The sequence below is a fragment of the Nyctereutes procyonoides genome, unplaced genomic scaffold (assembly GCF_905146905.1).
Source record: "Nyctereutes procyonoides isolate TBG_1078 unplaced genomic scaffold, NYPRO_anot_genome, whole genome shotgun sequence".
Classification (NCBI taxonomy): Eukaryota; Metazoa; Chordata; class Mammalia; order Carnivora; family Canidae; genus Nyctereutes; species Nyctereutes procyonoides.
Window position 1 is genome coordinate 64,643,447 of NW_026575125.1, and position 15,134 is coordinate 64,658,580.

Sequence of the window (15,134 nt, forward strand, 5' to 3'; positions counted from 1 at the left end):
TTAGTAGAATAGGTATGATTTCTTCTTTAAACGTTTGATAGAATTCCCCTGGGAAGCCATCTGGCCCTGGACTCTTGTGTCTTGGGAGGTTTTTGATGACTGCTTCAATTTCCTCCCGGTTGTTGGCCTGTTCAGGTTTTCTATTTCTTCCTGTTCCAGTTTTGGTAGTTTGTGGCTTTCCAGGAATGCATCCATTTCTTCTAGATTGCCTAATTTATTGGCGTAGAGCTGTTCATAATATGTTTTTAAAATCGTTTGTATTTCCTTGGTGTTGGTAGTGATCTAATTTAAAAAATTTTTATTTATTTATGATAGGCAACAGTGAGAGTGAGAGAGGCAGAGACACAGGCAGAGGGAGAAGCAGGCTCCATGCACCGGGAGCCTGACGTGGGATTCGATCCCGGGTCTCCCGGATCGCGCCCTGGGTCAAAGGCAGGCGCTAAACCGCTGCGCCACCCACGGATCCCTCATTCATGATTTTAGTAATTTGAGTCTTCTCTCTCTTCTTTTTAATAAGGTTGGCTAATGGTTTATCTATCTTATTAATTCTTTCAAAGAACCAACTCCTGGTTCTATTCATCTGTTCCACAGTTCTTCTGGTCTCAATTTCGTTGAGTTCTGCTCGAATTTTAATTAACTCTCTTCTTCGTCTGGGCGTCGGGTCCATTTGCTGCTTCTTCTCTACCTCCTTTATGTGTAAGGTTAGCTTTTGTATTTGAGTCCTTTCCAGTTTTTGAATGGATGCTTGTATTGCGATGTATTTCCCCCTCAGGACTGCTTTTGCTGCATCCCAAAGATTTTGAACGGTTGTATCTTCATTCTCATTAGTTTCTATGAATCTTTTTAATTCTTCCTTAATTTCCTGGTTGACCCTTTTATCTTTTAGCAGGATGGTCCTTAACCTCCACGTGTTTGAGGTCCTTCCAAACTTCTTCTTGTGATTGAGTTTTAATTTCAAGGCGTTATGGTCTGAGAATATGCAGGGGACGATCCCAATCTTTTGGTATCGGTTCAGACCCGATTTGTGACCAGTATGTGGTCTATTCTGGAGAAAGTTCCATGTGCACTTGAGAAGAATGTGTATTCAGTTGAGTTTGGATGTAAAGTTCTGTAGATATCTGTGAAATCTATCTGGTCCAGTGTCTCATTTAAAGCTCTTGTTTCTTTGGAGATGTTGTGCTTAGAAGACCTATCGAGGGTAGAAAGAGCTAGATTGAAGTCACCAAGTATAAGTGTATTATTATCTAAGTATTTCTTCACTTTGGTTAATAATTGGTTTAAGTATTTGGCAGCTCCCACATTCGGGGCATATATATTGAGGATTGTTAAGTCCTCTTGCTGGATAGATCCTTTAAGTATGATATAGTGTCCCTCTTCGTCTCTCACTACTGTCTTCGGGGTAAATTTTAGTTTATCTGATATAAGGATGGCTACCCCTGCTTTCTTTTGAGAACCATTTGAATGGAAAATGGTTCTCCAACCTTTTATTTTCAGGTTGGATGTGTCCTTCTGTCTAAAATGAGTCTCTTGTAGACAGGAAATAGATGGGTCCTGCTTTTTTATGCAGTCTGAAACCCTGCGCCTTTTGATGGGGTCATTGAGCCCGTTCACGTTCAGAGTTACTATTGACAGATATGAGTTTAGTGTCATCATGATATGTATTCAGTCCTTGTTTTTGTGGATTGTTCCACTGAACTTCTTCTTAAAGGGGAATTTTAAGAGTCCCCCTTAAAATTTCTTGCAGAGCTGGTTTGGAGGTCACATATTCTTTCAGTTCCTGTCTGTCTTGGAAGCTCTTTATCTCTCCTTCCATTTTGAATGAGAGCCTTGCTGGATAAAGTATTCTTGGTTGCATGTTCTTCTCATTTAGGACCCTGAATATATCCTGCCAGCCCTTTCTGGCCTGCCACGTCTCTGTGGAGAGGTCTGCTGTTACCCTAATTTTCCTCCCCATGAAAGTCAGGGATTTCTTGTCTCTTGCTGCTTTAAGGATCTTCTCTTTATCTTTGGAATTTGCAAGCTTCACTATTAAATGTCGAGGTGTTGAACGGTTTTTATTGATTTTAGGGGGGGATCTCTCTATTTCCTGGATCTGAATGCCTGTTTCCCTTCCCAGATTGGGAAAGTTTTCAGCAAGGAGTTGTTCAAATACATTTTCTTGCCCTCTGTCCCTTTCGGCGTGTTCATCTGTTTTGTTTCTTAAATTCCACATATGATGAACTCATATATTTGCCTTTCTTTGACTGACTTACCTTGCCTAACATAATACAGTCTGGTTCTATCCATGTCACCACAAATGGTAAGATCTAATTCTATTTGATTTGATCCCCCTATCCACCCATCAGACAATGGATGTTTGGGCTCTTTTCATAATTTGGCTGTTGTTGATAATGCTACCATAAACATCAGGGGGCATAGGCCCCTTCAAATCAACATCTTTCTATCCTTTGGGTAAATACTTAGTAATGCAATTGCTGGGTTATAGGGTAGTTCTATTTTTAACTTTTTGAGGAATCTCCATATTGTTTTCTAGAGTGGCTGTACCATTTGCATTCCCACCAACAATGTAAGAGTCTTCTTCTTTTCTCTGCATCTCATTAACATCTGTTATTTCCTGAGTTGTTTGTTTTAGCCATTCTGACAGGAGTGAGGTGGTATCCCATTGTGGTTTTGATTTGTATTTCCCTGATGATGAGTGATGTTGAATATCTTTTCACGTGTCTCTTAATCAACTGTATGTCTTCTTTGGAAAAATGTCTATTCATGGCTTCTGCCAATTTTTTAAATTGGATTATTTGTTTTTTGGGTGTGGAGTTTGATAAGTTCTTTATAGATTTTGGATACTAACCTTTATCAGATATGTCACTTGCAAATATTTTCTCCCATTCTGTAAGTTGCCTTTTTGTTTGTTGATTGCTTCCTTTGTTGTGCAGAAGATTTTTATCTTGATGAAACCCCAATAGTTAATTTTTGCTTTTGGTTCCCTTACCTCAGAAGATGTATCTACTAAGGAGTTGCTTTGCTCGATGTCAAAAAGATTGCTGCTTATGTTCTCTCCCAGGATTTTGATGGTCTCTTGACTTATATTTAGGTCTTTCATCCATTTTGAATTTATTCCTGTGTAAGGAAGTGGTGTAAGAAAGTGGTCCAGTTTCATTTCTCTGCATATTGCTGTCCAGGTTTCCCAACACCATTTGTTGAAGAGACTTTTTCCATTGGATAGTCTTTCCAGCTTTGTCAAAGATTAGTTGACCATATAGCTGTGCGTCCATTTCTAGGTTTTCTATTCTGTTCCATTGATCTATGTGTCTGTTTTTGTGCCAGTACCATACTGTCTTGATAACTACAGTTTGTAATATAGCTTGAGGTTCAGAATTGTGATGCTTCTAGCATCACTTTTCTTTTTAAAGATGGCTTTGGCTATTCAGTCTTGTGGTTCCACTCAAAACTTAGGATTGGTTGTTCTAGCTGTGTGAAAAATGCTGTTGGTCTTTTTTTTGCTGTTGGTATTTTGATAGGGAATGTATTAAATGTGTACATTGCTTTGGGCGAAGTATAGACATTTTAACAATATTTGTTCTTCCAATCCATGAGCATGGAATGTTTTTCAATTTCTTTGTATTATCTTCGGTTTCTGTCATAAGTGCTCTATAGTTTTCAGAGTACAGATCTTATATCTCTTTTGTTAGGCTTATTTGTTTTCACCTTATTATGCTATGTTAGTTAAAATTTAACTCTAAACACAAACTAAAAATGGGCCAACCTGTAATTTTAAAAGAGCATGATTTATATCTGCTCTATAACTCTTTAAAGAGACTCTCCACTCATGTGGAAGAGACATTTAAATATCAAGGAGCCTAGTTGAGAGAACTCATTTTCTTCCCTCCCTTATCTATGGATCTGCACAACCAGATTACCCTATCCTCTGACCCGGAATGAATTCTATGTAATCCATGTAAGTGGAATTACTAGCTTTACACTTCCCAGGTAACTATCTTGTTTTCAGCAGAAAAACCAGAAGTATTTAATCTATACAAAAAAAACTCCAATATTTAACAAAGCTACATCAGAATCTCAAACTGAGGCATAAATAATAAAATAAAAAGTAATATATTAGTTATTCAACTCTTCCCATTTTCTAAATAGACAATATCTAGTCCTGGTCAAATATACTATTAGTGTAATAAGCTAGTGAAAGGATATCATAGCATCATTATTGCCATTACACAAGATTCTTAATCCTGTGATATTGTTTCCATCTCTGGTAATTGTTCCTCAGTTCATTCCTACTGTTATTCTAATTTAAGTTGTACAATTGAGAAAGCTTCTAATAAGCTCTACAAATCTTTCTCTGTGGAATTTTTATGTTGTAGACTTTATAGTTTATAAAGCATTTTCAACATGGGTTTATATTTAGACATTACATCAACCCTGTGAGGTAGATATTACTACTTAAATTTTTTGGAGGGAAGTAGTAGAAGATTTCCCTTTTTTTAGTTAAAAATGAGAACAGTTTAATATTTCTTAGTATTAAGGTAGTCCTTTATCAATAGTGTAAACATAAATAGAGCACTGGGCTAAGAGCCTGTCAATAGAGAGGTATTGGTGACATAGCAGAAAGTAGACTAGCTTCAGAGAAGGAAGAGCATAAGAAAGTTTTTGAGAGATAAAAAATTTTAACCAAGTCTCAAATAAATTTCAATTTCCATACTAATAATAAAAGTTTAGAACAAGATATTGCTACAACCATATGTTGCTGTCTAAGATATGGTCATCTTCTCACTAAAGAATCAGTTTGAGTGGCATAGTGTACTTTACATTATGAATTAAAATTAACAAATGTCTTCAAAACATATGTATATACCCAAATGTAAATACTTAGAATTTTTTATTTAAATTCAAACAATTAACATATAATGTATTATTGCTTTCAGAAGTAGAGGTCAGTGATTCCTCAGTCTTTATAATACCCAGGGCTGTTACATCACATGCCCTCCTTAATGTCCATCATCCAGTTGCCCTATCTCTCTACCTCCCTTCCCTCCAGCGACCCTCAGTTTGTTTCTTATGATTAAGAGTCTCTTGTGGTCTGTCTCTCTCATTACTATCTAACTTCTGAGAGAGCCAGTATTTATTAAAAACACACACTTGAAAGGCACAGAGCCTGGGACTGGAACCCAGTTCTTCCTTCTCTGAAGCTGGTCTACTTTCTGCTATGTCACCAATACCTCTCCACTGACAGGCTCTTAGTCCAGTGCTCTATTTATGTTTACACTATTGATAAAGGGCTCCTCACATCTCTCTTTATGAATCCTGGCTCCACCATATGCTAGCTGAGCAAATATTTGCAAGAACTTATGAGCGATAAGTATTTTGTGGCAAGGAAACTGAAACAAAGCAAAGAATTAGACTAAACTGTATAAAATTGTTGCTATTTGACCAACATTGACCTATTAAAAATGACAATTTTAAATGATTTAACTTAATAAATGTTTCTAATCATTATTATCAATCCATTTATTTTTTTCTTAGTGTAATGTTAGTGTTTTTTTGTATATTTTTTATTGGAGTTCGATTTGCCAACATATAGTATAACATCCAGTGCTCATCCCATCAAGTGCCCCCCTCAGTGCCCGTCACCCAGTCACCCCTTCCCCCCACCCATAATCAATCCATTTAATGTAAGAAGTTAACACCATCTGAACTATATTTTAGAGTATCTTAGATAACAATATTTCCATTCAAGATATTCAAAGAAAATATAATTTTAGGTTCTTTAGGGTGTAAAAATATGGACTTTAAATATTTTATGTTTTTTTAGCAATATGGCCAAAGTACATATTTCAAAATTTCAGTCCTTAGAAATAATCTCATATATAATTAATATAAAACAATCAAATTCTTATGTGGGCTGTCTCCTTCCTATTTTTTATTCTTTTCCTTCTATCTTTTAATAAGAGCTGCCTATGAAAGAGATCAATTTAAGCAAGTTATTCCTTACTGGGAAAAAAAGTACTGAAAAAATACAAATGGTGACTGATTTCTCACTGTTTCAGTTAGTTTTACTGAGATACAAGAAAATATTTTTTCCTTTAGCACTTGTGTAATAGATGTTTCCAAGATTCCAAAGTCTTCAGAATATAAATTAGTCACTGATGATTGTATCCCAAGAGATTTCTCCTTAGCAACCAAGTTTTAGTTTCTATTTTGTTGATGTAATACACAATAAAATGTATGCATTTTCTGACTTAATACAGCATATTTCATAGAATGCATATAGGTATTAATTGACAGCTTGTGAAATGTAATCCTTAGATAATATAATTTCCAATTCATTGTCCATTTAAATACCATGCCTCATGAAAATATTTAATGTGGCACAACCAACGAATCCATTTTAAAACTGAGGATCAGCTAGAAATTAAGTATTCATTAATCAGTTTATAACTTTTCTCATAGATTTAATGCATTAATAGAGCTGAATTATTTTGTTTTCTGAGAGGAAATAGAAAATTTTGTTTTAAAAATGCCATAAATAGCTCAATATTTTGAAGAAAATTCAATATGGGTGCCTATATAGTGGTATGAGAAGAATTTAAGAGTGTTATTTCAGTTTTATAAAAAATCAGCTGATTGATATTACCTGATCATGTAAATAGCTTGATCCACTATGGCACAGTTCATTTCCAGTGTTTGTAGAAATTGAGTCACTTCCTGTGATGGTTTGGATTTGTTGGCTAGAATGAGGTTGCTGACAGTGCACAGAGTGGACGATCTGGGGCTGTCGGACAATGTGATGATGGCATTGGACCCGTGGATAGCATTCCTAAAACACACATACATGCCAAAATAGCCACTGAGAATAAAAATTACTAATCAAGAAAAACCAACTGAATCCATTTTTTAAAAAATTTAATGTGTTCTTTCACAATTCAAGCCCTAAGATTTATAGTTTTAATATGTGAGATGTTATTTTTTCAAATTATTTCATTGGGGGAATTGTATTGCATTCTATTTTTGTTTGATCAGGTGGCTGTGACCATCCAAATATTTACCTGAATCGTCTAGAGAATTGCATGTTCTTATTAAATTAATATTCCAGTTATACTTAACACTAAAACTATAATGAATATTAATGCTAATTACTCTGATGATCCAACAGGCACTTCAGCATCTAATTTTATAATACTATCATATCGAAGATGCAAATGGACATAAAATTAGAAAATAATATAATGCAGTGATTTTCAATATCAGGAAGCATATTAGGATCACAGTGGGGACAGACAAAACTTATGCTTGTGAAAATCAATTAAGCGAAAATATTGGAAAACTGTAACTGAAGCTTCAGATACAGAAAGCAGGGATTCTAACTGATTCTACCCCTTACTCTGTGATCTTGGGAAATTACTTTATCTTTATGAGTCTCAGTTTCTTCATTTGCAAAAGTGGAGATAATATGTGTCTCATTGGGTTGCTGTGAGGAATAAATGAACTAATGTTTATAAAGTGCCTAGTATAAAGTGGGTAATAAAGACTTATTATCATATTATTTCATTATCATTGTCATCATCAACTTAATCATCATCCACCCCACTAATTTTGCAGGTGGAAAAAAAACCCTGAGGTCCAGAGAAGTAAAGTGCTTTACTCATAATGACATGACTAATTCTTGGAAAAATTTGGATTGGAATTCATGATTTCTAGGTCAGAGTTCTTTCAGAACATAACAATGAATTTTTACTGTCCTCAAAATAGTCTGGAACTTGTTGTTCTTAAACTAAGTCTTTACTATCTGCTTATTTATTTGTCATGGCTTTCTTATGATAAAGTATAGAGGACAGAATAAGAAAAGCTATCAGGTTGTTTCAGTTTTGAGAATTTCAGGTATACTTGAATTTCCTATATTAGTTTGTTATTATTCTAGTTTGATAACAGGCATCTAAAAGCCAGTTTTCAAAGAAAAACATACTCTATTTTGAATCAGAATGCTACATTCAAGCACATGCATTTAGCTTTGGAAGTATAAATTCAATGCTCTACTTCCTTTGGGTAGTGGAAAGCTGACCTGCATTAATAAAGCACATCAAATTTTATATTTTTTATGTAGAACAATTTTCAACTATATTAAGTGAATAAAGCAAGATGCATAAGTATGAATATACTATGCTCCCTTTTGTATAACATTTAAAAATATATAAATATGTATATATTTACAAATATACACAGCTGTTTTTAAATGCATAGAGAAAAAATATCTTAAGAGTGACAGACCCTGAGAAGAGGAACTGAGAGATAAGGGGGCTAGGATAGAGAGGCTTTTTTTAAACCACTGTATATATTTTATTTTCTTTCTGTATTATTTTTGTACTTTCTATGCTTTGAAATTTTTAACATGTATACAAATTATCTTTTTATGTCTACAAAAATTATTTTGAAAGAAAGAAAAACATAAAAGAAATATTTTATAAATAGAAATTGCCTTGGTAGTCACTGATGATAAAGGTCATAGAATCTGTTCATAGACTCATCTATCTTTTCCAGGATCTTTTCAAATATGACTCACTTTAGAAATATGATAGCAATCCAATCATGAAATGGGCAAAAGACATGAACAGAAATCTCACAAGGGAAGACATAGACATAGCCAACATGCACATGAGAAAATGCTCTGCATCACTTGCCATCAGGGAAATACAAATCAAAACCACAATGAGATACCACCTCACACCAGTGAGAATGGGGAAAATTAACAAGGCAGGAAACCACAAATGTTGCAGAGGATGCGGAGAAAAGGGAACACTCTTACACTGTTGGTGGGAATGTGAACTGGTGCAGTCACTCTGGAAAACTGTGTGGAGGTTCCTCAAAGAGTTAAAAATAGACCTGCCCTACGACCCAGCAATTGCACTGCTGGGGATTTACCCCAAAGATTCAGATGCAATGAAACGCCGGGACACCTGCACCCCGATGTTTCTAGCAGCCATGTCCACAATAGCCAAACTGTGGAAGGAGCCTCGGTGTCCATCGAAAGATGAATGGATAAAGAAGATGTGGTTTATGTATACAATGGAATATTACTCAGCCATTAGAAACGACAAATACCCACCATTTGCTTCAACGTGGATGGAACTGGAAGGTATTATGCTGAGTGAAATAAGTCAATCGGAGAAGGACAAACAGTGTATGTTCTCATTCATTTGGGGAATATAAATAATAGTGAAAGGGAATATAAGGGAAGGGAGAAGAAACGTTTGGGAAATATCAGAAAGGGAGACAGAACATAAAGACTCCTAACTCTGGGAAATGAACTAGGGGTAGTGGAAGGGGAGGAGGGTGGGGGTTGGGGGTGAATGAGTGATGGGCACTGAGGGGGGCACTTGACGGGATGAGCACTGGGTGTTATTCTGTATGTTGGTAAATTGAACACCAATAAAAAATAAATTTATTATTAAAAAAAAGAAATATGATAGCAGTAAGGTCACTACAATTTAGAAGTCAGGCTATGTACTATCAGCAACTTTTGTACAAATTGTAAAGCTGAATGTATTATCTGTTTTTTTATGTTACAGAATACCTCCATACACTGGATTAGAATAAAAAGTCAGTGACAGGCTGAGAAAACTTTCACCCAGTGGGGAACTTTTAAACTACTGAAATAGAAGTCCTCTTGAAAAGAATTAATGTCTCCTTAAAAAGCAAGTTATGAAACACTCTGAAGTACATACCAATATAGGACAATAAACAAAACAAAGCTCATTTCTCAATCATCTTCCTTTATTAATATATCAGTTGACGCTTGAATAGAATTGCTGACAGTCTCTTTATCTGGGATATCTTATGGTTCTGGCCTCTAACCACTCAGTATCACTGAAGTCTTAATAGATTTTCAGTTTCAATTCTCACACCTAATAACTACTAAAATTACTGTTCTAAATCATGATATTCATATATTACTCATACTTTTGAAGTGTACCACAAGCTGAATTTCTAATGTACAAAAGATAAAAAAATTCAGATTTATCAAATATTTTGTCTTCTTTGATAGAGAAAAAATATACAGAGTACAGATCATATGAACTGCATAATTATCTTGCAAATGGCATCCATTTACCACCTTTCCATGACAAAGACTTCTTTTGGGGGGCAGGTCTTATATCCTAAGAGCTAGTCTTATTTGAATTAATCTCATGTAACATTAAGTGTTTCATCCAGATTCTAGCTTTATCCAGCTTATCCTATTGCATTTCTATCACTGAGGTCAAGGCAGTTGTAGTTTGTTTAATGTGCATGGTTCCTTTTACCTTGGGCAGTCTCCCATGGTAGTCTTAAAATTCCCAAATCATTTAAGTCACTAATAAAAAAAAGTGGATGTAAAAAGATAAATATTCAAATTAATAGTAAGTAACTGTAGTGTTCTTTTAAAATACTTTTTCTTTAATTGTTCCATATGTATAGTAATTGTAACGTACAGGATATTCAATCTTTTCCTCTAGGAACCAAGATTTAGAAAAGTATTTCTCCCTTTGAAACATTAAATTAGAAGGAGAATGAAATGAGGTGTATCAAACATTTCTTACTATTTAAAAGGTGTCAAAGTTACTGTTTTGTCAGTTCAGTTGAATAAAGGGCAGATGTTATAATTTGATAGCTTGAGGAAAGTCCCCCTTAAAGAACTGACATTTTATAAAATGCTTCTATTTGGTGCCATAATGTCCAGAAATATTTTGCTGTTATTCTGAAAGATATATGTTCAATACATACCATACCAAACCCTCAAACATATCCAACTTTCTAAGCAGACCAGAGACTTAAAGGTTTGAATGTTTGTGATTCTGAGAATTTACACTATTTTAGTTTTAGTGAGCATCAAATAAGTAATAATGTATTAATTCCTATGAATCTGGTAACAACTGCCCATAAATGCTCATAAAAATGTGTTCTCATGACAAGAAAAAAGAATTTAGTATATTTTAATGTTTAATTTTATATGAGAAAAAAGATTTTTTGTGATAAAAATTCATTTTTTAAAAAATTTATTTATTTATTCATGATAGACATGGAGAGAGAGAGAGAGAGAGGCAGAGACAGGCAGTGCGAGAAGCAGGGTCCATGCAGGGAGCCCGACGCGGGACTCGATCCTGGGTCTCCAGGGTCACACCCTGGGCCGAAGGCAGGCGCTAAACCATTGAGCCATCCAGGGATCCCCTAATTCATTTGACATTATTTAACTACCTGTTATAGGTAAAACTGTGTTCCCCCAACAAAAATCATATGTTAAAGTCCTAATTATTAGTACCTCAAAATGTGACCTTGTTTTTTTTTTAATTTTTTTTGAAACAAGGTCTTTATAGAAGTAAGAAGTTAAAATAAGGCCATTAAGATGGGTCCTAATCAAATGTCTGGTGTCCTCATATAAAAGGAAACTTTGGACATAGAGACAGACATACTCAGAGGGAAGATGATAGAAAGACATACAGAAAATATGCCATGTAAAGAGAGAGGGTTAAATATGGATCTAAAAACCAAGGAATTCCTGAGACCACAAGAAACTAAGAGATGGGCATTGAAGAGCTCTTTCCCTAAAGGCTTCAAAGGGAGCAGGGCCTGACAACATGAAGATTTCATACTTCTGGCCTCCAGAACTGTGAGGCCATAAACTTGTGTTGTTTAAGCCACTCAGATTGTGGTACTTTACAGTCCTAAGAAACTAATACACTGTCCTACTTCAAGAATGTCCAAAAGACAAGTTTCAGGCTTTGTCTGGGCTGGACATACTTGTATCCACTGAGCAGATCAATATGAATCTACAGTTGTCTACAGTAATAACTCAGTTTGAAGTTCTGGTAGCTCTACATGCCATGGAATTACCATTGCCCTACTACAGTTTTGAATGTTGTACTTGGTCTCTCACCTGAATTTAATGAAATTTTTAAAATGTGACTTGAATTATAGTTTTCTAGACTTTTGCATTGTATAGTATTTTACGTATATGCTCATATATACTGTTCATTTGAAAATTCATTTTATATTTTTAATATTTTTCAAGTTTTTATTCAATTTCTAGTTTATATTCTATAATATAATATTGGTTTCAGGAGTAGAATTTAGTAATTAATCACTTACATATAACATCCAATGCTCATCACAAGTGCCTCTTTAAAATCCATCACCCATTTAGCCCATCTCCTGCCACCTCCTCTCCATTAACCTTCAGTTTGTTCTCTATAGTTAAGAGTCTCTTATGGTTCACCCCCCTCTCTTTTTCCCTCCTTCCCCTATATTAATCTGCTTTATTTCCTCAAATTCCACAATTAGGACAAAGTTATAATGTTTTAAATTATAATTTTTGTGAGACCAGTTTAAAAGACACATGCAAAGCATCTGTATTAAATTCAGGTTCTACCATTAATTTCCTATGTGACTTGACATATCTTTACTTCAGTTTCCCTTCCAGTAAAACAGGAACAATAATATTTCACATGAGAGAATGAATATGAAAGTGTTAAGGATGATTTGAAGAGTTGTAAACATAATGAGGTATTATTATGACTCATAGTGGCCTTGCTTGGCATTTAACAATTGAAAGTCATTTTAACTCTATTAAAATACTAATAATTAAAAAGTATACACTTCATAAGCTTTAAAACAAAAATTACATACCTCATCCGAATTTAGCTTCTCTACTTTTCTTATTGTTTTCTCATAAATAACATTGTTTCCTGGGAAGAAATGGCCTCCTCGTAGGAATGGAGAAAGTGGTTCCTATAAAGACAATAATAACTATGTTTTGTTTTGAGGAACTTTAACTTAAGCAAATATCTAGTCTCTAATCAACTCTGAGATAGTAGCATACTAGGAGAATGGAATGCTATCCCAATAAGGTTTGCAGAGATATAAGGAAATAGTAATAAAAAAGGTCTGTTTTCTCAAACAGAGCAATCTGAATCGCCCCTACTACATTCTACTAGGTCTAACAAAATGTTTTAGGGGAATTGGAAGGGAGTGAGAAAGAAAATGTTTTCCCGTTAAAGGCATGGTATTGTGAGTTTCCGCTGAAATAGACTGGCATGAGGTCAACTTCATTTAAATTGAGTTCACTGGGAGTGGGAGGAGGGGCAAGATGGCGGAAGAGCAGGGTCCCCAAATCACCTGTCCCCAACAAATTCCCTAGATAACCTTCAAATCATCCTGAAAATCTACGAATTCGGCCTGAGATTTAAAGAGAGACCAGCTGGAATGCTACAGTGAGAAGAGTTCGCGCTTCTATCAAGGTAGGAAGACGGGGAAAAAGAAATATAGAAACAAAAGGCCTCCAAGGGGGAGGGGCCCTGCGAGGAGCCGGGCTGAGGCCGGGGTGAGTGTCCCCAGGACAGGAGAGCCCCATCCCGGAGAAGCAGGAGCTGCACCAACCTTCCCGGGTGGAAAGGGGCCCGCAGGGAGTTGGAGCAGGACTCAGGAGGGCGGGGATGCCCTCGGGCTCCCGGGGACGCTAACAGACACCTGCACGCGCAGGAGAGTGCGCCGAGCTCCCTAAGGGCTACAGCGCGCACGGCGGGGCCGGAGCAGCTCCGAGGGACCCGGGAGTGGCTCCACGGAGGGGACTGCGGGGCGGGAGCGCGAATCCACCAGCGCAGGCCCCGGAGCACAGGGCGCCGGGACACAGCCCAGGATCCGGCCTCCCCCGGGACAGGCAGAGGCCGGGAGGGCCCAGGACAGCAAGGACACTCCTGGCCCAAGCTGAGCAGATCAGCGGCCCGGCCCCGGAGCCTCCAGGCCCTGCAGACGGAGAGCCCCGTAGTTCCTGCGGAGGCTGAATCCAGGCTTACAGAGTTGCCATAGCAACTGCGGCTGTTCTTCCTGGGGCCTCACGGGATAAACAACCCCCGCTGAGCCCTGCAGCAGGCAGGGGCAGAGCAGTTCCCCCAAGTGCTAACACCTGAAAATCAGCACAACAGGCCCCTCCCCAAGAAGACCAGCTGGACAGACCAGTTCCAGGAGAAGTCAAGGGACTTAAAGTCTACAGATTCAGAAGATACTCCCCCGTGGTTTTTTTGTTTTTTTTTTTCTTTTTTCTTTTCTTTTTGATTTCTGATTGCTTCCCCCACCCTTTTTTTCACCTTTCTTTCTTTTTCTTTCTCTTTTTTCTTTTTTTCCCTTTTTTTTCTTTTTCTATTTTTTTCTCTTTTCTTTCCTTCTCTCTCTTTCTCTCCTTTTCCCAATACAACTTGTTTTTGGCCACTCTGCACTGAGCAAAATGACTAGAAGGAAAACCTCACCTCAAAAGAAAGAATCAGAAACAGCCCTCTCTCCCACAGAGTTACAAAATCTGGATTACAATTCAATGTCAGAAAGCCAATTCAGAAGCACTATTATACAGCTACTGGTGGCTCTAGAAAAAAGCATTAAGGACTCACGAGACTTCATGACTGCAGAATTTAGATCCAATCAGGCAGAAATTAAAAATCAATTGAATGAGAAGCAATCCAAACTAGAAGTCCTAACGACAAGGGTTAACGAGGTGGAAGAACGAGTGAGTGACATAGAAGACAAGAAAATGGCAAAGAGGGAAACTGAGGAAAAAAGAGACAGACAATTAAAAGACCATGAAGACAGATTAAGGGAAATAAATGACATCCTAAGAAAGAAAAACCTACGTTTAATTTGGGTTCCCGAGGGCGCCGAAAGGGACAGAGGGCAAGAATATGTATTTGAACAAATCCGAGCTGAAAACTTTCCTAATCTGGGAAGGGAAGCAGGCATTCAGATCCAGGAAATTGAGAGATCCCCCGCTAAAATCGATAAAGACCGTTCAACACCTTGACATTTAATAGTGAAGCTTGAAAATTCCAAAGATAAAGAGAAGATCCTTAAAGCAGCAAGAGACAAGAAATCCCTGACATTCATGGGGAGGAATATTAGGGTACCAACAGACCTCTCCACAGAGACGTGGCAGGCCAGAAAGGGCTGGCAGGATATATTCAGGGTCCTAAATGAGAAGAACATGCAACCAAAAATACTTTATCCAGCAAGGCTCTCATTCAGAATGAAAGGAGAGATAAAGAGCTTCCAAGACAGGCAAGAACTGAAAGAATATGTGACCTCGAAACCAGCTCTGCAAGAAATTTTAAGGG

The 15,134-nt window shown here is 36.8% G+C and overlaps 1 protein-coding gene across 3 annotated transcripts in view; it reads right to left on the reverse strand.

Moving 5' to 3' along the window:
- The window catches only part of POF1B (POF1B actin binding protein), a 120,731-nt gene that overhangs the window by 70,907 nt on the left and 34,690 nt on the right, over nt 1–15,134 (reverse strand). For 2 of the 3 annotated variants that reach the window (XM_055338919.1, XM_055338918.1), the window contains exons 5-6: nt 12,664–12,765; nt 6,644–6,826 (exon numbers count right to left, since the gene is read on the reverse strand). In XM_055338919.1, coding sequence (XP_055194894.1) covers nt 6,644–6,826; nt 12,664–12,765 — 285 coding nt within the window. The remainder of the gene's footprint in view (nt 1–6,643; nt 6,827–12,663; nt 12,766–15,134) is intronic. The other variant, XM_055338920.1, reaches the window with a different exon arrangement.